The 23024-nt window shown below is 40.0% G+C and overlaps 1 protein-coding gene across 3 annotated transcripts in view; it reads left to right on the forward strand.

Annotated features, from left to right (window-relative positions):
- The window catches only part of LOC105285391 (TOX high mobility group box family member 3), a 38976-nt gene extending 20853 nt beyond the window's left edge, over positions 1-18123 (forward strand). The window contains exons 5-12 of one of the 3 annotated variants that reach the window (XR_895059.3): positions 9743-10073; positions 10353-10471; positions 11420-11555; positions 11720-12043; positions 13650-13739; positions 13910-14199; positions 14419-14554; positions 15031-18123. Coding sequence is in view for 2 of the 3 variants with exons in the window: in XM_011349557.3 (XP_011347859.2) it covers positions 9743-10073; positions 10353-10471; positions 11420-11555; positions 11720-12043; positions 13650-13739; positions 13910-14199; positions 14419-14485 (1357 nt within the window). In the remaining variant the exon portion in view is untranslated. Of the gene's footprint in view, positions 1-9742; positions 10074-10352; positions 10472-11419; positions 11556-11719; positions 12044-13649; positions 13740-13909; positions 14200-14418 lie in introns of all 3 variants that reach the window. The other 2 variants (XM_011349557.3, XM_011349558.3) reach the window with 2 other exon arrangements.
- Positions 18124-23024: the final 4901 nt, after the last annotated feature.

Consider the following 23024-nt stretch of genomic DNA (forward strand, 5'->3'; position numbering starts at 1 on the left):
AAGTACACGATTTCGTTAACAATTGCTTGTTTGCCGTCGATTTCAAAATGGAAAATCAAAAAGAACATTTTCCTCATATTTTGTTTTATTACTTCCGAAAAGGGAAAAACGCTGTGCAAGCTCATACAAAGTTATGTAATGTATATGTCGAAGATGCTTTAAAACTGCGGCAGTGTCAAAATTGGTTTACTAAATTTCGATCTCGAGATTTTAATGTGAAAGATGCACCACGCTCAGGAAGGCCAATCGCAATTGATGATGACAAAATAAAGGTACTGATCGATTCCAATCGGCATTTAACGACACGAGAGATTGCTGAGAATCTTAACATATCGAAATCGAGTGTTGAAAACCATTTAAAACGACTTGGATACATTAGTAAGCTCGATATTTGGGTACCACATGAGTTCAAAGAAATTCGTCTCACTAAGCGTATTGACATCTGCGATTCTCTGTTGAAACGTGAGGAAAATGATCCATTTTTGAAACGGATGATAACAGGCGACGAAAAATCGATCGTCTACAACAACGTCAAACGAAAAAGATCGTGGAGCAAGCGTGATGAACCTGCTGAAAGCACTTGAAAAACAGATATTCACCAAAGAAAAATTATGCTGTCAGTCTGGTGGGACTTTAAAGGTATTGTGTATTTCGAGCTGCTTGCAAGGAATCAAACCATTAAATCAGACGTATACTGTCGTCAACTGGATAAATTAAATGATGCCATCAAACAGAAACGTCGAGAATTGGTGAATCGCAAAGGTGTTGCGTTTCACCATGATAACGCTAGACCACGTACAAGTTTGGTCACTCGTGAAAAATTGTTGCAGCTTGGATGGGATGTGTTACAAACATCCACCATATTCGCCAGACCTGGCACCATCAGAATACCATTCGTTTCGTTCTTTGCAAAACGCCTTGAATGGTAAAACCTTTGCTGCCGATGAGGATATCAAATCGTTGTTGGAATTGTTTTTTGCTGAAAAAGATAAGAACTTTTTTGAGCGCGGAATCATGAAGTTGCCTGAAAAATGGCAAAAGATAATCAAACAAAATGGACAATATATTGTTTCATAAAGTTTTTGTTTCCCATGAAACATTCGCCTTTTATTTATATAAAAAAAACGCAATTACTTTTTGGCCAACCCAATATATGGCGAAGATGCTTTAAAACTGCGGCAGTGTCAAAATTGGTTTACTAAATTTCGATCTGCAGATTTTAATGTGAAAGATGCACCACGCTCGGGAAGGCCAATCGAAATTGATGATGACAAAATAAAGGCACTGATCGATTCCAATCGGCGTTTAACGACCCGAGAGATTGCTGAGAATCTTAACATATCGAAATCGAGTGTTGAAAACCATTAAAAACGACTTGGATACATTAGTAAGCTCGATATTTGGGTAGCACATGAGCTCAAAGAAATTCATCTCACTAAGCGTATTGACATCTGCGATTCTCTTTTGAAACGTGAGGAAAATGATCGATTTTTGAAACGGATGATAACAGGCGACGAAAAATGGATCGTCTACAACAACGTCAAACGAAAAAGATGGTGGAGCAAGCGTGATGAACCTGCTGAAAGCACTTGAAAAGCAGATATTCACCAAAGAAAGATTATGCTGTCAGTCTGGTGGGACTGTGTATTTTGAGCTGCTTGTAAGGAATCAAACCATTAATTCAGACGTATACTGTCGTCAACTGGATAAATTAAATGATGCCATCAAACAGAAACGTCGAGAATTGGTGAATCGCAAAGGTGTTGTGTTTCACCATGTAACGCTAGACCACGTACAAGTTTGGTCACTCGTGAAAAATTGTTGCAGCTTGGATGGGATGTGTTACAAACATCCACCATATTCGCCAGACCTGGCACCATCAGAATACCATTCGTTTCGTTCTTTGCAAAACGCCTTGAATGGTAAAACCTTTACTGCTGATGAGGATATCAAATCGTTGTTGGAATTGTTTTTTGCTGAAAAAGATAAGAACTTTTTTGAGCGCGGAATCATGAAGTTGCCTGAAAAATGGCAAAAGATAATCAAACAAAATGGACAATATATTGTTTCATAAAGTTTTTGTTTCCCATGAAACATTCGCCTTTTATTTATATAAAAAAAACGCAATTACTTTTTGGCCAACCCAATATATGGCGAAGATGCTTTAAAACTGCGGCAGTGTCAAAATTGGTTTACTAAATTTCGATCTCGAGATTTTAATGTGAAAGATGCACCACGCTCAGGAAGGCCAATCGAAATTGATGATGACAAAATAAAGGCACTGATCGATTCCAATCGGCGTTTAACGACCCGAGAGATTGCTGAGAATCTTAACATATCGAAATCGAGTGTTGAAAACCATTAAAAACGACTTGGATACATTAGTAAGCTCGATATTTGGGTAGCACATGAGCTCAAAGTAATTCATCTCACTAAGCGTATTGACATCTGCGATTCTCTTTTGAAACGTGAGGAAAATGATCGATTTTTGAAACGGATGATAACAGGCGACGAAAAATGGATCGTCTACAACAACGTCAAACGAAAAAGATCGTGGAGCAAGCGTGATGAACCTGCTGAAAGCACTTGAAAAGCAGATATTCACCAAAGAAAGATTATGCTGTCAGTCTAGTGGGACTGTGTATTTTGAGCTGCTTGTAAGGAATCAAACCATTAAATCAGACGTATACTGTCGTCAACTGGATAAATTAAATGATGCCATCAAACAGAAACGTCGAGAATTGGTGAATCGCAAAGGTGTTGTGTTTCACCATGTAACGCTAGACCACGTACAAGTTTGGTCACTCGTGAAAAATTGTTGCAGCTTGGATGGGATGTGTTACAAACATCCACCATATTCGCCAGACCTGGCACCATCAGAATACCATTCGTTTCGTTCTTTGCAAAACGCCTTGAATGGTAAAACCTTTACTGCTGATGAGGATATCAAATCGTTGTTGGAATTGTTTTTTGCTGAAAAAGATAAGAACTTTTTTGAGCGCGGAATCATGAAGTTGCCTGAAAAATGGCAAAAGATAATCAAACAAAATGGACAATATATTGTTTCATAAAGTTTTTGTTTCCCATGAAACATTCGCCTTTTATTTATATAAAAAAAACGCAATTACTTTTTGGCCAACCCAATATATGGCGAAGATGCTTTAAAACTGCGGCAGTGTCAAAATTGGTTTACTAAATTTCGATCTCGAGATTTTAATGTGAAAGATGCACCACGCTCAGGAAGGCCAATCGAAATTGATGATGACAAAATAAAGGCACTGATCGATTCCAATCGGCGTTTAACGACCCGAGAGATTGCTGAGAATCTTAACATATCGAAATCGAGTGTTGAAAACCATTCAAAACGACTTGGATACATTAGTAAGCTCGATATTTGGGTACCACGTGAGCTCAAAGAAATTCATCTCACTAAGCGTATTGACATCTGCGATTCTCTTTTGAAACGTGAGGAAAATGATCGATTTTTGAAACGGATGATAACAGGCGACGAAAAATGGATCGTCTACAACAACGTCAAACGAAAAAGATGGTGGAGCAAGCGTGATGAACCTGCTGAAAGCACTTGAAAAGCAGATATTCACCAAAGAAAGATTATGCTGTCAGTCTGGTGGGACTGTGTATTTTGAGCTGCTTGTAAGGAATCAAACCATTAATTCAGACGTATACTGTCGTCAACTGGATAAATTAAATGATGCCATCAAACAGAAACGTCGAGAATTGGTGAATCGCAAAGGTGTTGTGTTTCACCATGTAACGCTAGACCACGTACAAGTTTGGTCACTCGTGAAAAATTGTTGCAGCTTGGATGGGATGTGTTACCACATCCACCATATTCGCCGGACCTGGCACCATCAGAATATCATTTGTTTCGTTCTTTGCAAAACGTCTTGAATGGTAAATCCTTTACTGCTGATGAGGATATCAAATCGTTATTGGAATTGTTTTTTGCTGAAAAAGATAAGAACTGTTTTGAGCGCGGAATCATGAAGTTGCCTGAAAAATGGCAAAAGATAATCAAACAAAATGGACAATATATTGTTAATAAAGTTTTTGTTTCCCTGAAAAATTCGCCTTTTATTTATATTAAAAAAAACGCAATTACTTTTTGGCCAACCCAATAGAAATCACTTCGCTCTGCCATCGGAGGATTTTTTCACGATCTTTGCAGATCGTTGAAACACGATCGAGACTTCTGTCGCGGGGAAGAATGCAAGCACCTCGAGAATACCGAAACGTTCGAGATCTCATATCGAGGATACGCGAGGGCGAGCAAACTCGAGTCTGAAATTATGATGTGTTTTCTCGTCGCGGCGAGGGCCGTCTTCGCAACGTTAACGGGAACAATTAACGCGTTAACTCGCGGCAAACTCAACGAAATTCCGCGAATGGAAGATTGTTGAATTAGCAATGTATTCTCTCTCTCTCTCCTTCCCTCTTTCTGTTGGTGTATACAGCAAACATCGCGCGCGCTTGTCGCGACGCGCACCGTTTGCATAACTCCGAATTATGGAGATTCGACTTAGCTCGTTATTGCATCGCTGCCCCGCGGCAATTTTGGCGGTGAAGCCAATTTTGATCGTCATGCCCCATACGTACTATATGCGGGCCCCAAACGGGCTCTCTCGTGCATCGCGCTTTCGCAAGAATTATTGTCATTTAATCACGACTGTCGGGATGACAATCATGAAACGCGAGAAAGTCACGTAATATCTATTCGTCTCCTTTAAACGGGTGAAGAAAGATGCCCGACGGGGTTGATAATGCGCGTTTTACACGTGCTCTCGTGAATAGGACCGGTGGAAAACCCGGCGGGTTGCGTCGGAAGTTAAGCGGACCGTATCGTCCCGTAATAGAGTAGAACTTAATCGGCGAGAGATCGCACGCGCGGGGGACTCGGTGCGCGATTCCTGCCTTTGTGTTTCTTCGACGATATTTTTTCTCTTTTTTCTTTTTCTTATACGAGCATGTTAAATAACGTTTCTCACTGCCGTTAGGGATTGTTCCTTCCCGCGAGACCCCGCAAGCGTTCCTTTCTTTGTTCCAGGCGAAATGAAGGAAAATCGTCGGCTGCTATACGTATACGAATAAGCAGATGTACGCGCTGCTCGTGCGTGCGTGCGTGCGTGCGTGCGTGCGTGCGCGTCTACGCAAGAGGTAACCGAGACTATGATTTACCATGTATTAAGCCTACCGAGTAACGCTCGTGAGAACCTGCCATTACGTAGTCTTACGACCGCAATTTAGGACGTCGAGACTTTTTTCCTTACCGAGAGCGAATGTATCTCTCTTTGAGATGGGAGACGACGCGCGGTGGGTGCCCTAGCCCTTCGCTAGAAGGTCCCGAGATACCAGCGAGCGTGCTTTTTGAATTACATCCTGTAATCAATCTAGTTAGAAAGAAAGAGACGGAGAAAGAGAAAGAGAGAGAATGGGACAGGAAAATAGACTAAGCAAAAGCATGTATCGTGCAGATTAGTACACTGTAAAACGAAACAAACACAATAGTCGGCAAGAATTATCTACACGTGATTATCTTTTATGCAACGTATGCATAGATTACCGATAATCTGGTTCTTACATGTAACATTGTATCGTGCAAAACAATGCACTCCTTGCAAATCGATGAACGGAAAATTCCTAAAGAGTGGTGTTTGAGCTTTTACAGATCGGTGGATAGTCGACTAGAAAAGAGGGTGTAAATTCAATAGTAGACGCGGGGTGTGTGTGTGTGTGTGTGTGTGTGTGTGTGTGTGTGTGTGTGTGTGTGTGTGTGTGTGTGTGTGTGTGTGTGTGTGTTTGGTCGGGCGAGAGGAGATGGAAGTGGAAACATTAAGGGCCGAGGTGAAGCAGAAGAAGGATAGGAGGGAAATGATATAGAGTAGGCCGTAAATCCTGCGACGCTGACGCGGTGCCGGCCGTATCTCAAAAGTTATCCAATTTGCGTTAAAATAGCGTAGGTATTCCTACACCGTGCGCGTATTCACTTTCTTTCGTCGATATTTCGTTCTGCGTTCGGTTCGCGTTCTCAAACGCGTATCTCAGCCGTGGAACGATTTATGCGACGATTTGTGTGTCGTTGCGCTTACGTTCACCGAGCTCGACGCGCGTGGACCCATAACGCTTTACATGGGGAAACATTCGCAGGCAATTTCTGCGTTCCCCTCATTCCCATTTGAGCGTCGCGCTGTATAGTCAATGCTGAGCAACTGTTGAGCCCATTCTATGACGGCAGTAAGCAGCAAGATGTATTAGGAGTGTGATTTAGTTTTGAGGGTTTTGCAACAGATGGCTGTAGTGTCAGTTTGTTCCAATAGCTGTTTCCGATAACTGTTGTTTCTTACAGTCTTGACATTATCCATGACATTTAGTAGCATTATAGCAATAGATGCAATAACAGTCGCGTTTATATCATCGTAAAAATGCAACTTCCGAAAGAGCATTTTCGACATGCGTTGCTTTTGTTTTTTAATCAAAAGAAAACTGCGGCTGACGGTTATAAAATTCTTGTGGAAACTTATGGCGATTCTGCCCCATCAATTAACACGTGTGAATACTGGTTTAGACGCTTTAAAAGTGGTGATACTGATGTGAAGGACAAAGAACGCTCGGGACAACCAAGAAAGCTTGAAAATGCAGATTTGCAAGCATTATTGGACGAAAATCCAACACGATCCACTTCAGAACTTGCCAGAGCATTAAATGTTGATCGTACAACAGTTACCAAACATTTACATGAAATGGGAAAAATTCAGAAAGAAGGGAAATGGGTTCGATATCAATTATCGGAAAGTGCCATTGCAAACCGGTTGAACATTTGCATTTCGTTGATCGCCGGGCAAAAAAAGAAGAGTCTTTTGTCTCGGAGTGTTACTGAGGATGAAAAGTGGATCTATTTTGATAATCCGAAACGCAGAAAATCATGGGTGGATCTAGGCGAACCATCAACGTCCACTCCGAGACGCCGCAATATTCACGGTTGAAAAGTAATGCTCTGTATTCGGTGGGATAGTGTACTATGAGCTGTTAAATCCGCACGAGACTGTCACGGCTGATCGTTATCGACACCAATTGTACAAGTTGAAGCACGCATTGGACCAAAAACGACCACCAAGTGCGAGTAAACGACGGAAAGTGATTCTTCTTCGTGACAACGCTCGACCTCACGTTGCGTTATCAGTGAAACAAACACTATTAGAGCTTGAATGGCAAGTCTTACCGCACCCCGCGTATTCTCCGGACATTGCTCCATGCGATTATTATTTGTTCCGGTCGATGCAACACGCTTTAGAGGATACACACTTTGATAATTTGGAAGAAGTGCGAAAATTCGTCGACGAATGGATCAACTGAAAAGAAGAGTCATTTTATCGTGGTGGAATCCATCTCTTGCCAGAGCATTAAATGTTGATCGTACAACAGTTACCAAACATTTACATGAAATGGGAAAAATTCAGAAAGAAGGGAAATGGGTTCGACATCAATTATCGGAAAGTGCCATGTGAACATTTGCATTTCGTTGATCGCCAGGCAAAGAAAGAAGAGTCTTTTGTCTCGGATTGTTACTGGGGATGAAAAGTGGATCTATTTTGATAATCCGAAACGCGGAAAATCATGGGTGGAGCCAGGCGAACCATCAACATCCACTCCGAGACGCAAAATTCACGGTTGAAAAGTAATGCTCTGTATTTGGTGGGATAGTGTACTATGAGCTGTTAAATCCGCACGAGACTGTCACGGCTGATCGTTATCGACACCAATTGTACAAGTTGAAGCAAGCATTGGACCAAAAACGACCACCAAGTGCGAGTAAACGACGGAAAGTGATTCTTCTTCGTGACAACGCTCGACCTCACGTTGCGTTATCAGTGAAACAAACACTGTTAGAGCTTGAATGGCAAGTCTTCTCCGGACATTGCTCCATGCAATTATTATTTGTTCCGGTAAATGCAACACGCTTTAGAGGATACACACTTTGATAATTTGGAAGAAGTGCGAAAATTCGTCGACGAATGGATCGACTCAAAAGAAGAGTCATTTTATCGTGGTGGAATCCATCTCTTGCCAGAGCATTAAATGTTGATCGTACAACAGTTACAAAAAAAAAAAAAAAAAAAAAAAAAAAAAAAAAAAAAAAAAAAGTTACCAAACATTTACATGAAATGGGAAAACTTCAGAAGAAAGGGAAATGGGTTCGACATCAATTATCGGAAAGTGCCATGTGAACATTTGCATTTCGTTGATCGCCAGGCAAAGAAAGAAGAGTCTTTTGTCTCGGATTGTTACTGGGGATGAAAAGTGGATCTATTTTGATAATCCGAAACGCGGAAAATCATGGGTGGAGCCAGGCGAACCATCAACATCCACTCCGAGACGCAAAATTCACGGTTGAAAAGTAATGCTCTGTATTTGGTGGGATAGTGTACTATGAGCTGTTAAATCCGCACGAGACTGTCACGGCTGATCGTTATCGACACCAATTGTACAAGTTGAAGCAAGCATTGGACCAAAAACGACCACCAAGTGCGAGTAAACGACGGAAAGTGATTCTTCTTCGTGACAACGCTCGACCTCACGTTGCGTTATCAGTGAAACAAACACTGTTAGAGCTTGAATGGCAAGTCTTCTCCGGACATTGCTCCATGCAATTATTATTTGTTCCGGTTGATGCAACACGCTTTAGAGGATACACACTTTGATAATTTGGAAGAAGTGCGAAAATTCGTCGACGAATGGATCAACTGAAAAGAAGAGTCATTTTATCGTGGTGGAATCCATCTCTTGCCAGAGCATTAAATGTTGATCGTACAACAGTTACCAAACATTTACATGAAATGGGAAAACTTCAGAAGGAAGGGAAATGGGTTCGACATCAATTATCGGAAAGTGCCATGTGAACATTTGCATTTCGTTGATCGCCAGGCAAAGAAAGAAGAGTCTTTTGTCTCGGATTGTTACTGGGGATGAAAAGTGGATCTATTTTGATAATCCGAAACGCGGAAAATCATGGGTGGAGCCAGGCGAACCATCAACATCCACTCCGAGACGCAAAATTCACGGTTGAAAAGTAATGCTCTGTATTTGGTGGGATAGTGTACTATGAGCTGTTAAATCCGCACGAGACTGTCACGGCTGATCGTTATCGACACCAATTGTACAAGTTGAAGCAAGCATTGGACCAAAAACGACCACCAAGTGCGAGTAAACGACGGAAAGTGATTCTTCTTCGTGACAACGCTCGACCTCACGTTGCGTTATCAGTGAAACAAACACTGTTAGAGCTTGAATGGCAAGTCTTCTCCGGACATTGCTCCATGCGATTATTATATGTTCCGGTCGATGCAACACGCTTTAGAGGATACACACTTTGATAATTTGGAAGAAGTGCGAAAATTCGTCGACGAATGGATCAACTGAAAAGAAGAGTCATTTTATCGTCATGGAATCCATCTCTCGCCAGAAAGATGGGAAAAAGTTATAGAAAACGAAGGAAAATATTTTGATTAAGGTATTCATTCATTATCATATTTAAATACATGCGCTTTTGAGCAAAAAAACCCTCAAAACTAAATCACACCCCTAATATATAAGAGTCAGTCCCATTGGTCAGTTTTTCGAAATCGATCTCGATTGGTCACTTCTTACTGCTCATTGTGGAATGGGCAGTTTTCACTCGGAAGAAATATTTCCCGACGATATCCCCCGGTATTTTGCTTGCTTACAGCTCGGCGTACGGCGGTTCTCAAAGCTCGTATGCAACAATGAGCTCTCCGCGCCAGCAACAACAACACAATGGTCAACAGCTGCTGCTGATGCAGCAGCAGCAACAGCAGCAGCAACAGCAGCAAGTTCAGATGCAACATATGCAGTACATGCACTCTCAGCAGCAGCAGCAGCAGCAGCAGCAGCAATTACAGCAACAACAACAACAAATGCAATACAGAAGTCCGACCGGAGGCAGTCCGACTGCTATGCAAGCTAATAGTATCCCGGAAACGAATAACAACACTACGACCAGCGAAGATAGCGACGACAGCACTCCGCACTCTGGAATGGTGAGTCGAATCGCGCACGGTGCTTGCGCAAAGCATGATTTGTTAGCGTAATCTTCCAAACGGATCCAACTAGGATAATACTCGGTATTGTGCACATATAGCATGCTCTTATAGTGAGATTTAATTTATTCAAGTCTAGTAACTTTTGCATTAATGCGCGTATCACACATCCTCGGAGAAATTATGATAGAGTTTCATAAATTTTTTCTAAAGATTTTTTTGCTGTTTTATTCAAGAAAGAGTTCTGGAGTTGCTTAAATATCTTTTTTTTTCTTTCAGATTACGGTGGTTAAACGTGAGCCGCCATCGCCAGAGGCAACCGAGGCTGGAGCGAAGAATCAGAGGAAAGCGAAGCCACAAAAGAAAAAGAAGAAGAAAGATCCCAATGAGCCACAAAAGTAATAATATTCTGACTTTTATGAAAAATTATGAATAATATAAAATTTTCATTATACGCCGCGGAATCTTCTTTTGAAAGTGCACGTTGAAAAATCTGAAGATAATACCATTTTGATGTTTTTCTTTTTTTTCTGAATAAGAAAATAAGAAAGTCGTTATCATTTGCGAGAAATTTTATTACACAAAATCGTGCGCGCGTAAAAGTAACAAAATATATTCACAACATTACAAAATCATTAATGTCATATTTGCGCGTGCAATAAATACAAAAGTATCTAATTGTATGTCAACACGCAGTGTTCGAAGCTATAATCAACAATTTTAATCTATCAGCGATTTTATATCCACACCCATAAGCACGATTCCGCAACGCGGTTTAAGTTATTACCGTTGTAAAGTAGCAATTACCTTCATTGTTGTAATGTAAATGTAGGACCGAGTAAATGTAGGACATGTTGGAACAAGCAAACGAGGAGCGAAGGGTGAGAGCGAGAGTGGGGTTCAATGTAATAGAATAGATTAGAGAGACGGAGAAAGACACAGATAGACAGAGAGGGGAAAGAAGGGTAGAGAGAGGGAGCACACGCCAGCTGTGCTGTATCTGTTCGACTATAGAAACTCAAATCTCTCGACGTTTTCGTCGAAATGGTCAGGTCAGATAATAAATCAAATAGTATCATTTAAAAAAGAAAAACAGGAGCGATCGAGTGCAATAGTTTTTATTTATTGTAGAGTCACAAGTATTTTATTTTCGAGATACTTCATCGGAATTTTAAACGATTATTACAACACAATTTGTCGTTGTCCTCTGATACGAACATTTTCTCAGATTATTTGAATTATAATAAAAAGGTTGTAATAATATTATTAAATATTATATGTAAGTTTTTTAAATGTTATTATTTTTTTTTCTAAAACCTAACACGCTGCGATTCGTTAACTTTCAGGCCAGTGTCGGCGTACGCCCTTTTCTTCCGAGACACTCAGGCAGTGATCAAGGGGAAGCATCCGAACGCTAGCTTCGGCGAGGTATCTAAAATTGTCGCGTCAATGTGGGACGCGTTAGATATTGAACACAAAAACGTAAGTATTCAATAGTTTCTCTCTCTTACATATTTTTCCTGCGTATCGTTGACAATTATTTATCACTCTGCGGTCGCGATAGATTTTACTTGACCCAATAACATACTTGCGCTGAACTTTTATCGCTGTTAAATCGTGTTTAACATGTACGAATGTTCGTGCAGTATTACAAAAAGAAAACCGAGGCAGCTAAGAAGGAATACTTGAAAGCTCTCGCGGCGTACAGAGCGTCATTGGTGAGCAAAGGCGCGGGTGAGAACGAACAGAAGCAGCAGGCGCAACAGCAAGCGCAGCAACAAATGCAATACAGCGGATACACGGGCTACGCCAGCAACGCTGCACCCGGGAGTGTAACATATCAGGTCTACAGTCCTCAGCATGAACCTCCGTCGCCCCAACAGCAGCAGCAACAGCAGCAGCAGCAACAGATGACTATCAATAAAAAGTCACCCCATCACTTGGCGATGCAAGGAAATTCTCAACAACAGGTATGATTTTACAAATTTGTGATGCAGTGTCATAAAAAAAAAACGTGAAGTGATAAAAACAGATTTAATGGAATTGAAAATATTGGGTCGTCCGGAAAGTTCGTGCCGATTTTGAAGGAAAATTCAAAGGCAACATTTTTTTACGTCGATAAATATTTATTGACTTATGTATGCACCGTTTTGTTTCACAACCTTTGTCCATCTTTCACGCAACTGGAAGATTCCATTCTCCCAGAACTTCTTAGGTTTCTCGGCGAAAAACTCCTCAAGGTGGTTTTTTATGTCGACCAAAGAGTTGAAGTTCTTGCCGCTAGGAGAATTTTGCAAAGACCTAAATAAGTGAAAGTCTGAAGGTGCAATGTCTGGTGAATACGGTGGGTGAGGTGGCACATCCCAGCCAAACTCCAACAATTTTTGTCGGGTAGTCAAAGAAACATGAGGTCTGGCATTGTCCTGACGGAACACGACGCCCTTCCTATTAGCTAATTCTGGACGTTTTTCCTGAATCGCTGTCTTTAATTCGTCCAGTCGCGAGCAGTACTTATCTGCATTTATCGTTTGGTTGTGTGGTAGGAGCTCATAATATAGGATTCCTTTCCAATCCCACCAGACACAGAGCATGACTTTTTTTGGACGAAGGCCGGCTTTCGGAGTGGTTAATGCTGGTTCATTTCGCTTACCCCAGGATCTTTTTCGTTCTACATTGTTGTAAATGATCCATTTTTCGTCACCCGTCACTAATTGCTTCAAAAATGGTACGTTTTCGTTGCGCTTGTACAGCGAGTCGCAGATGGAAATGCGATCCATTAAATTTTTTCGGCCAAATTATGCGGAACCCATACATCATAGCGACTTACGTAACCAGGCTTCACTACATGATCGTGGACAGTGGTTTTCGATATTTTCAGTATCTCTGTTAATTCGCGTGTCGTGTAGCGCGGGTTATTCTCGATCAGTGTCTTGATTTGGTCATCATCAGTAGTAGAGGGTCTGCCCGAGCGTTCTTGGTCTTTAAGGTTAAAATCACCAGCTCTAAACTTAGCGAACCACTTACGTACGGTTCTTTCAGCTAAAGCGCCTTCTCCGTAAACAGAACATATCGAGTTTGTTGCTTGTGAGGCATTTTTGCCTTTCCGGTAATAGAAAAGCATCAAGTGTCTAAAATGTTCTTTGTTTTCTTCCATCTTCAAAAGAGTACAAAACTGACACGAATCAATTTATCTGAAAGAACTTTTTTCCTAAAGATGCGTTGAAATGTCACCTTTAAGCATATGTATATAAATCGTATGTTTTCAATAACATTGATATATTCAGACATGTTCCAACGCCATCTATTAAAAATCGGCACGAACTTTCCGGACGACCCAATAAAACTGAAATTAGAATTATATTTAATATTTATTAAAAAATTTATTAAAATATCGTATTATATGTATTTGTATTGTTTAATAAACGCGTGAATATTGTTGGTTCTAAATCCTTTTTCTGTCTACAAGACAGCTCGTGCGTTTATTCCACGTTCCTGATAACTATTCATTGAATAATATAAATCACGAGAGGAAAAAAATATGAACAGTCTCTCGACTAAGATAAATGCTCTTTGCAGAGTTTAATGAGCAACGTGATGGCACCACCACACATGACGCAACAGCAGCAGCACATGCAACAGCAGGTCTCACAACAGCAATATATGCAGGTTGGTAAACCTATTGCTATCCCTTATTTATTATCGTTATGCTGTATTTTTAGGAAGCCGATTGACGTCACCGGCTGAGTTGTGCATTATAAAAATATATCGAATGCTCTCTGCCTGTTCGTTTTTTACAATTTTGCCTGTAACTTGACGATATTTAACATCGTTCACAGGTGTCTCAGCAGCAGCAGGTGCAACAGGTGCAAGTGCAGCAACAACAGCAGCAGCAAATAATACACATGAGCCCACCCAGAGCGGACTTTATAAAATCCGAGGATATATCGATAAAATCTGACACTCTGTCGAGTTGTTCGTCGCCGGTGAGCGCCGCGCAAGTGGCCATGACGGGGCAAGGCCCGCCGCCGTGCATACATCAAGGATGCCCGAATCCTGCCATATCCAATAACGAGTGGGAGGATGAGTACTGCAGTAACGAATGCGTGGTCAGCCATTGCAGGTTGGCGTGAGTTTGCACATATATATAAATAAATTACTTTTAGTTGTAGCCTAATATTCGGAACACTCTTCGTGCGTTTCTCTAATCCCTGTACTTTTTTATGTGAGAAAGGAGAGAACGTAGGGTAAACCTATCTCTACTTTTATAAATCTCTATTCAATAATTTTTTCTAACTTTCCAATTTTTCTCCGTACCATTCTTGTATGTTTCGCTGCCTGCTTTCAGGGACGTGTTTAACAACTGGGTATCCTCAAATCAAAATCCACAACAAAATTACTCCACGGTTAAATAAGTGTCCCACGGGAGAACTATCAACTACTCAATGGCCTCACAGCTTAATGATCCATTGTTAACCTGTAAAGTAAGATATTTAAATGGATGTATGTATATATATATAAGCTGGTGGACGACAACTTTTTCAAAGTGTCAAGGATATTTGTGTAACATTCAATAGAGAAATTGATTGACCGTCTAAGAAATGTGTATGAGAATAATAATAAACGAAGGGCGTTTAAGACGAGCGAGAGCGAGAGAGAGATTTGGAGCAAACGTAAAATTGTTTCTTCTTAGAAAAAGAACTTAGGACGCATATTGAAAAGCCTTATCCAAAAACCCATTACTCTGGCCAAAGGTCTTCGTTCGTAAGGAGTGTATTTGAGACCTGAGTGATCCAATGAGCGCGATTACACTAGACTCGCACTAGACACTAGATTGCATCAGATTATTCCATCTCTTGTACTCTCGCGGATGCTCCTTACTGACAGGCAAGGCGTGCCAATTGTACAGACACATAAGTCTTTTTTTTAACATGTATAAATAGCGTTACAATTTTTTAAGGATTTACTGGCAAACGCGCGGTGAGGAAGGATCGGCTCTTTCAATCGAATGGCTTCAACTTGTGTTTCGGAACAACTTTTTTACACTCGTCACAGTGCGACGCAGTCGGCAAACATGATACAGTACAAGCAAACGCGGAAGCAGCGTGTACAAGCCGCGATAAACAAGGTTTCGTACCGTGTTCGACGCGTTCTGTTCGCGATGTGAGAACAATAGTGATCAAAGGGAAGAGGATTTACACGCACAGCGGACCCGTATTACGTGCCATGGCCAGTAACTGTCATCTTTCGTTTTGATACGCGAGTTTTTTTTTAATTAAGAATTTAGTAGATGCACAATGTTTTAATTGCCCGAGAGAATGACGCGTGCACTCCGTTTCAACTACATCACTGCATAATTGAATGATTACTCTTGCAACACGCAATCCTGGAAAAATTATGATACTGTAATTTTTTCAAGATAAAAACAAGCTATATCAAGTTACATTGCTACATCGTTTAATTTTTACTCTCATCTCTCGTGTGTGTTGGCGTCACATACGCATTTTTTGTTTCTCCCTCGTATTTTTTTTCTGCGATAACGATGAAAGATACTTGATGTATTTTGTATGATATTCCGATCTCCGTGTTCTCCCTTCCGCGGAAGAGGGTTTCGTCACTCCCCCGTTTCGTTTGCGGGACGAGTAACACGGGATACAATATTGACAACCGATAAACGAAGCATCGCATCCGTAATATAAACACCGTGCATTCTCGCAGAGATAAATATTACACTATTAATATTGTTAGCCCCGTCACGCAGTTTTAGAAGTTAGGTATTACGCATTTAGAGATTAGGCCCGTAACCGAGTAAAGCCAGGACCTCATTGTGCACAATTTATTTTTATATCGATACTACAAACAACCGATCAATAGTACAGTACAGTTTTCATACGCGAAATTTCGTAATAGCAAGGGGAAAAAAGTGTAACGTCAGAGCGGTCGAAGCGATCGAGTGTCCGATATTTTTTTAAACGCATTTCAACGTTGCACCACGTGCGAAATCTTTCCCACTTGTTTTAATCTTTATTAATGTCCTTGAAGAATACATCGCCGGTGGCGAATGCAAATAATCTGGCCATCTTAATAAACCGTGCAAAAGATTGCTTTCTGAGTACAAAAGGGACAGAAAATTCGCGTTGTTCGGTTTGCTCGATGGACACGGGGAATCGGCGTTGCTGGCGGTGAAACAACGCGTTGAGCGTCGTGCGAATAGTATTCCGTATTCTCGATCTGCTTTCCGGATTCAGTCGCGACGGTCAGATCAGTTGCATTTCATATTCATGCGACCTCCGGTTGAGAGGCGTTCGTAGGCCTTGAAATAAACCGGTGTGAACAATCTTCCCGTACACGAGCAAAGAGACGTGTGTCGTTCCGTGCTAAGTTCATCAGCAATGATTTCGCGATCTCCGACGCGGATATGCAAATTGTCTGTTAGTAAAAAATATCGAGAAAAAGAGAGAAAAAACGCGTCTGTTGGCAGTTTGTTCGAACGGACTGATTTCGTTTTTTCTTCGTTTCTTTATACGGATTATAGCGAATGTTTTTTCATATCTTTTTGTAAATACACAGAATATATATTCCGTAGATTTGTAAGGCTATAATATAAACACATACAATAGATATTGTATCATATATTAGTATAATACAATTTGTAGTATATTATGCAGGCATATAAATATATACACACACACATACACACGGGTGCTCGGAATTTTCCGATAGTCGATCCCCACGAGCTCGGGGTCTTAAATTATTCGGGTTATTCGCGGGCAGATGTAATTCCGGCAGCTGGAATGCCGAGCGGAATTAAACGACGTATCTCGAGAAGGGAGCAATAAATACTTCGACTATTAAATAGTCGGATTCTAACATCCTTCTCACGATACATCTAGCTTCGCTCTTTTTGCTCTTTTACCTAAAATTCGTGATCGAACCGATGATCGGTCACCGTTCTATCGAACGATAATTTGAGCAATTTAAGATTTCAGCTCGAGATCTAAACTGCTTGGATTGCTTATGTCCGATTGGAAAATTGCGAGCGCTAAATATGTATATATGTATATATATGTATGTACATGTATATATATATACAATGTGTCCTATTGAAGTATTCAGACAGAATTTGAAAATGATAGATTTTAGGTAAAAATGTTTCAAACAATAGCATACGAGTATATGTGTGCGTGTGTGTGTGAGAGAGAGACGCCGGAGACATATTTTTTGGTGGACAAAATGCCTCCGTTTCGAACATTAGTTTTAGAACGAAGACGCTGCTGTCCACGAGAGAACGATTTCTCCCGCGAGCAAGCCTCTTTTGTTTCAGACGTTTTGCGGAAAAGGATATCCTATCATTTTTGAATCGTTAGGCGTGCTATTTCAAACAGGACATCCTGTATGTATGTATAAATATATGTATATTCTTTTGACCTTACATGTGTGTATGCGCGCATACATGCATGCAGGGTTAAAAGGATAATTATACTTGATCAACTTCGATAAGATTGGATATATTAATTTACCCGAAACAGCCCGTTTAGACAACGGGACTGTACAAATATATTTGCGAGTTAATAGACTAGTAATAAAGGAGGATGCGACGAGGAGGGGGATGGAAACGGAAGCGAATTTCCAGTCGCTCGTGCGTGAAAACGCAGAAGTTTCGATAGAAATATAAGTGCATGGGCATTTCGACGAGCGAAACCTCTCGCGACCGCGATCCGCCGCCACGCAGAGTTCCGCAGAGTTCATGCCATTCGTTCGGTCGATCGAGATGTCCGTTCTTGACGCTTATGTTCCTATATAGATTTCTGTGCAGGGGGCCCGGTCCTCGGCAACACGAGAAACAAAAAAGAACGCAACTTTTGCAACGTTGATCATAATCATATAAATCTGTACTAAAAGAAATAAATTTAGAAGGTATCGAGCATGTATTGTAGCGCTAGCACTATACATCAAATGCTAATATATCACGGTGATTTCCAATGAATTTATGTTAAATTTTTATTGTTTTATGTACAATGACATAATTAAACGATTTCAGTCCCGACATCACAGTCGCGGAGACTTTTATTATCCCCCGCATGTATCTTTCCTCCAGCCTAGAAATAGAGGAAATTTTCTACATAAAATGTTCCATATTTTCTCTCAGCTTTAACTTTAAAAAAACTCAACTTTCCCATACAGCACGAAAAGATCGCATATATATTGCAGGAATCTTCCACCGCAACGTAGCAACGTTGCAAATTCACTGCGAAATGTTTCTGCAGCATTGCTATGGGATTGCAGGAATGTGAAAATGTCCGCTTTTCGGAACATTGCAACGAAACGTCATAATAATATTGCAATGTAATGAATTTGCAATAATTATAATTATTCATTATTATATACTTTAAATATTTTTATTTATATAACTTCAATATTTTTATTTATTAACATAAATAGACAATTATATGTAATATAATAATAGTAATAAAAAATGAAATAAACGTTTTCTCTATTTTTGTTATAAAAAAGTAACTGTTCTTTATAAAAAAAAACTTAAAAATCCTCTTCTTGAGATATTATTTTTCCTTTAATTAAATAATTGAATCTTCTTCGTTTTTGTTTGTATGTTGCCTGTAAAAATAAAATAGGAATTAAAATTCATATATTAGCATAAAATTACATAAAAATATACATACTGCAAGTATGTATAGAATTATATGTAAAATGACATACTTTGATCTCTCAATCCTAACCGGAGCTTGAGCAAGTCACTTGGAAATGCATTCAGCAATTTCTGCATCAGTGGCATGATTGTGTATTTCACGAACAGCTTCTATAACAGAAAAAGTTATTAAAAATATTACAACTATTAATATGCAGTTTTCTAATGAATTTCCATAATTTTGAGGTTATAGTGATATAAATGAGCACAATGTTCATCTAACCAGTTTCTAACTTGTCTAGCATAGTGCGATGGACAACCGTCTAACTGTATCCAGCTGTTTTGGCGAAACTGCAGTGGCCCATTTTCCATCAAAATTGGTAAATCGTTTGATAGGGATCTTCGAAAAGATTCTCCGTTCAATCGGTCAGGTAAAAAGAACGGACCAATAAGCCGGTCATGAAGCATACCCATCGAAACATTACATCGAAATTCGTGTTGAAAGTTTCTTTGTCTGGTAGTATGTGGATTATTATGAGCCCATACATGGCTATTATGAGAATTGAATATGCCTCGTCTTGTAAAGGTCGCTTCATCTGTCCATAATATCATTGATGAGAAAAGATTGTCCCTTTCTACTGCATTCACATACCAGTTACAGAATTCGACTCGTTTCTGATAATCGATTGGAAGTCATTCTTGTACAGGTGTGTAACGATATGCGAATCTGTCATCAGCACGCAATGTTCTCCAAATAGTGTTTCGCGATATCTGCAGTTGAGCTGAAGCACGTCGAACACTTAGTGTAGGAGTATTATCAAAAAGATTTAAGATTCTTTCCGCGCGTCGTCGGTGTCTTAGAGCTGAACGAACATCATCATATTCATTCATAGGTCGAAATGAACCCAAATTACGTAATTGCAAATGGGTATTACTAAACACAGAACTATCTGGTACTCTCCTGTTAGGAAATCTACGTTGACACTCTCGTACGGCAGCTCGTGCATTTCCGTGACAGAATCCGTACACGAAATGAATATCGGTGTATTCCTCATTTGAAAACACTTTTGGCATTCTGATAGTAGTTGCTAGTTGACACGACGATTGAAATCTAACGGCTACTGTTGTGAAAGTAACAATCATACTGAATCGTTTGAACATAGTGAACACGAATACATGCGAATACACATAACATAAACATCTTCGACCTTCCAAATTCTACACTATGTTCCGTTGTTACTTATCTCATATTGGTTCATAACTTTGTAATAAAGCATTTCTAAGCAAACTCGATATAAGAATTTTTTCTTATTTCCACAATTTTGAGGTTATAGTGATATAAATGAGCACAATGTTCATCTAACCAGTTTCTAACTTGTCTAGCATAGTGCGATGGACAACCGTCTAACTGTATCCAGCTGTTTTGGCGAAACTGCAGTGGCCCATTTTCCATCAAAATTGGTAAATCGTTTGATAGGAATCTTCGAAAAGATTCTCCGTTCAATCGGTCAGGTAAAAAGAACGGACCAATAAGCCGGTCATGAAGCATACCCATCGAAACGTTACATCGAAATTCGTGTTGAAAGTTTCTTTGTCTGGTAGTATGTGGATTATTATGAGCCCATACATGGCTATTATGAGAATTGAATATGCCTCGTCTTGTAAAGGTCGCTTCATCTGTCCATAATATCATTGATGAGAAAAGATTGTCCCTTTCTACTGCATTCACATACCAGTTACAGAATTCGACTCGTTTCTGATAATCGATTGGAAGTCATTCTTGTACAGGTGTGTAACGATATGCGAATCTGTCATCAGCACGCAATGTTCTCCAAATAGTGTTTCGCGATATCTGCAGTTGAGCTGAAGCACGTCGAACACTTAGTGTAGGAGTATTATCAAAAAGATTTAAGATTCTTTCCGCGCGTCGTCGGTGTCTTAGAGCTGAACGAACATCATCATATTCATTCATAGGTCGAAATGAACCCAAATTACGTAATTGCAAATGGGTATTACTAAACACAGAACTATCTGGTACTCTCCTGTTAGGAAATCTACGTTGACACTCTCGTACGGCAGCTCGTGCATTTCCGTGACAGAATCCGTACACGAAATGAATATCGGTGTATTCCTCATTTGAAAACACTTTTGGCATTCTGATAGTAGTTGCTAGTTGACACGACGATTGAAATCTAACGGCTACTGTTGTGAAAGTAACAATCATACTGAATCGTTTGAACATAGTGAACACGAATACATGCGAATACACATAACATAAACATCTTCGACCTTCCAAATTCTACACTATGTTCCGTTGTTACTTATCTCATATTGGTTCATAACTTTGTAATAAAGCATTTCTAAGCAAACTCGATATAAGAATTTTTTCTTATTTCCACAATTTTGAGGTTATAGTGATATAAATGAGCACAATGTTCATCTAACCAGTTTCTAACTTGTCTAGCATAGTGCGATGGACAACCATCTAACTGTATCCAGCTGTTTTGGCGAAACTGCAGTGGCCCATTTTCCATCAAAATTGGTAAATCGTTTGATAGGGATCTTCGAAAAGATTCTCCGTTCAATCGGTCAGGTAAAAAGAACGGACCAATAAGCCGGTCATGAAGCATACCCATCGAAACATTACATCGAAATTCGTGTTGAAAGTTTCTTTGTCTGGTAGTATGTGGATTATTATGAGCCCATACATGGCTATTATGAGAATTGAATATGCCTCGTCTTGTAAAGGTCGCTTCATCTGTCCATAATATCATTGATGAGAAAAGATTGTCCCTTTCTACTGCATTCACATACCAGTTACAGAATTCGACTCGTTTCTGATAATCGATTGGAAGTCATTCTTGTACAGGTGTGTAACGATATGCGAATCTGTCATCAGCACGCAATGTTCTCCAAATAGTGTTTCGCGATATCTGCAGTCGAGCTGAAGCACGTCGAACACTTAGTGTAGGAGTATTATCAAAAAGATTTAAGATTCTTTCCGCGCGTCGTCGGTGTCTTAGAGCTGAACGAACATCATCATATTCATTCATAGGTCGAAATGAACCCAAATTACGTAATTGCAAATGGGTATTACTAAACACAGAACTATCTGGTACTCTCCTGTTAGGAAATCTACGTTGACACTCTCGTACGGCAGCTCGTGCATTTCCGTGACAGAATCCGTACACGAAATGAATATCGGTGTATTCCTCATTTGAAAACACTTTTGGCATTCTGATAGTAGTTGCTAGTTGACACGACGATTGAAATCTAACGGCTACTGTTGTGAAAGTAACAATCATACTGAATCGTTTGAACATAGTGAACACGAATACATGCGAATACACATAACATAAACATCTTCGACCTTCCAAATTCTACACTATGTTCCGTTGTTACTTATCTCATATTGGTTCATAACTTTGTAATAAAGCATTTCTAAGCAAACTCGATATAAGAATTTTTTCTTATTTCCACAATTTTGAGGTTATAGTGATATAAATGAGCACAATGTTCATCTAACCAGTTTCTAACTTGTCTAGCATAGTGCGATGGACAACCGTCTAACTGTATCCAGCTGTTTTGGCGAAACTGCAGTGGCCCATTTTCCATCAAAATTGGTAAATCGTTTGATAGGGATCTTCGAAAAGATTCTCCGTTCAATCGGTCAGGTAAAAAGAACGGACCAATAAGCCGGTCATGAAGCATACCCATCGAAACGTTACATCGAAATTCGTGTTGAAAGTTTCTTTGTCTGGTAGTATGTGGATTATTATGAGCCCATACATGGCTATTATGAGAATTGAATATGCCTCGTCTTGTAAAGGTCGCTTCATCTGTCCATAATATCATTGATGAGAAAAGATTGTCCCTTTCTACTGCATTCACATACCAGTTACAGAATTCGACTCGTTTCTGATAATCGATTGGAAGTCATTCTTGTACAGGTGTGTAACGATATGCGAATCTGTCATCAGCACGCAATGTTCTCCAAATAGTGTTTCGCGATATCTGCAGTTGAGCTGAAGCACGTCGAACACTTAGTGTAGGAGTATTATCAAAAAGATTTAAGATTCTTTCCGCGCGTCGTCGGTGTCTTAGAGCTGAACGAACATCATCATATTCATTCATAGGTCGAAATGAACCCAAATTACGTAATTGCAAATGGGTATTACTAAACACAGAACTATCTGGTACTCTCCTGTTAGGAAATCTACGTTGACACTCTCGTACGGCAGCTCGTGCATTTCCGTGACAGAATCCGTACACGAAATGAATACCGGTGTATTCCTCATTTGAAAACA

The sequence above is a fragment of the Ooceraea biroi genome, chromosome 13 (genome assembly GCF_003672135.1).
Source record: "Ooceraea biroi isolate clonal line C1 chromosome 13, Obir_v5.4, whole genome shotgun sequence".
Taxonomy (NCBI): Eukaryota; Metazoa; Arthropoda; class Insecta; order Hymenoptera; family Formicidae; genus Ooceraea; species Ooceraea biroi.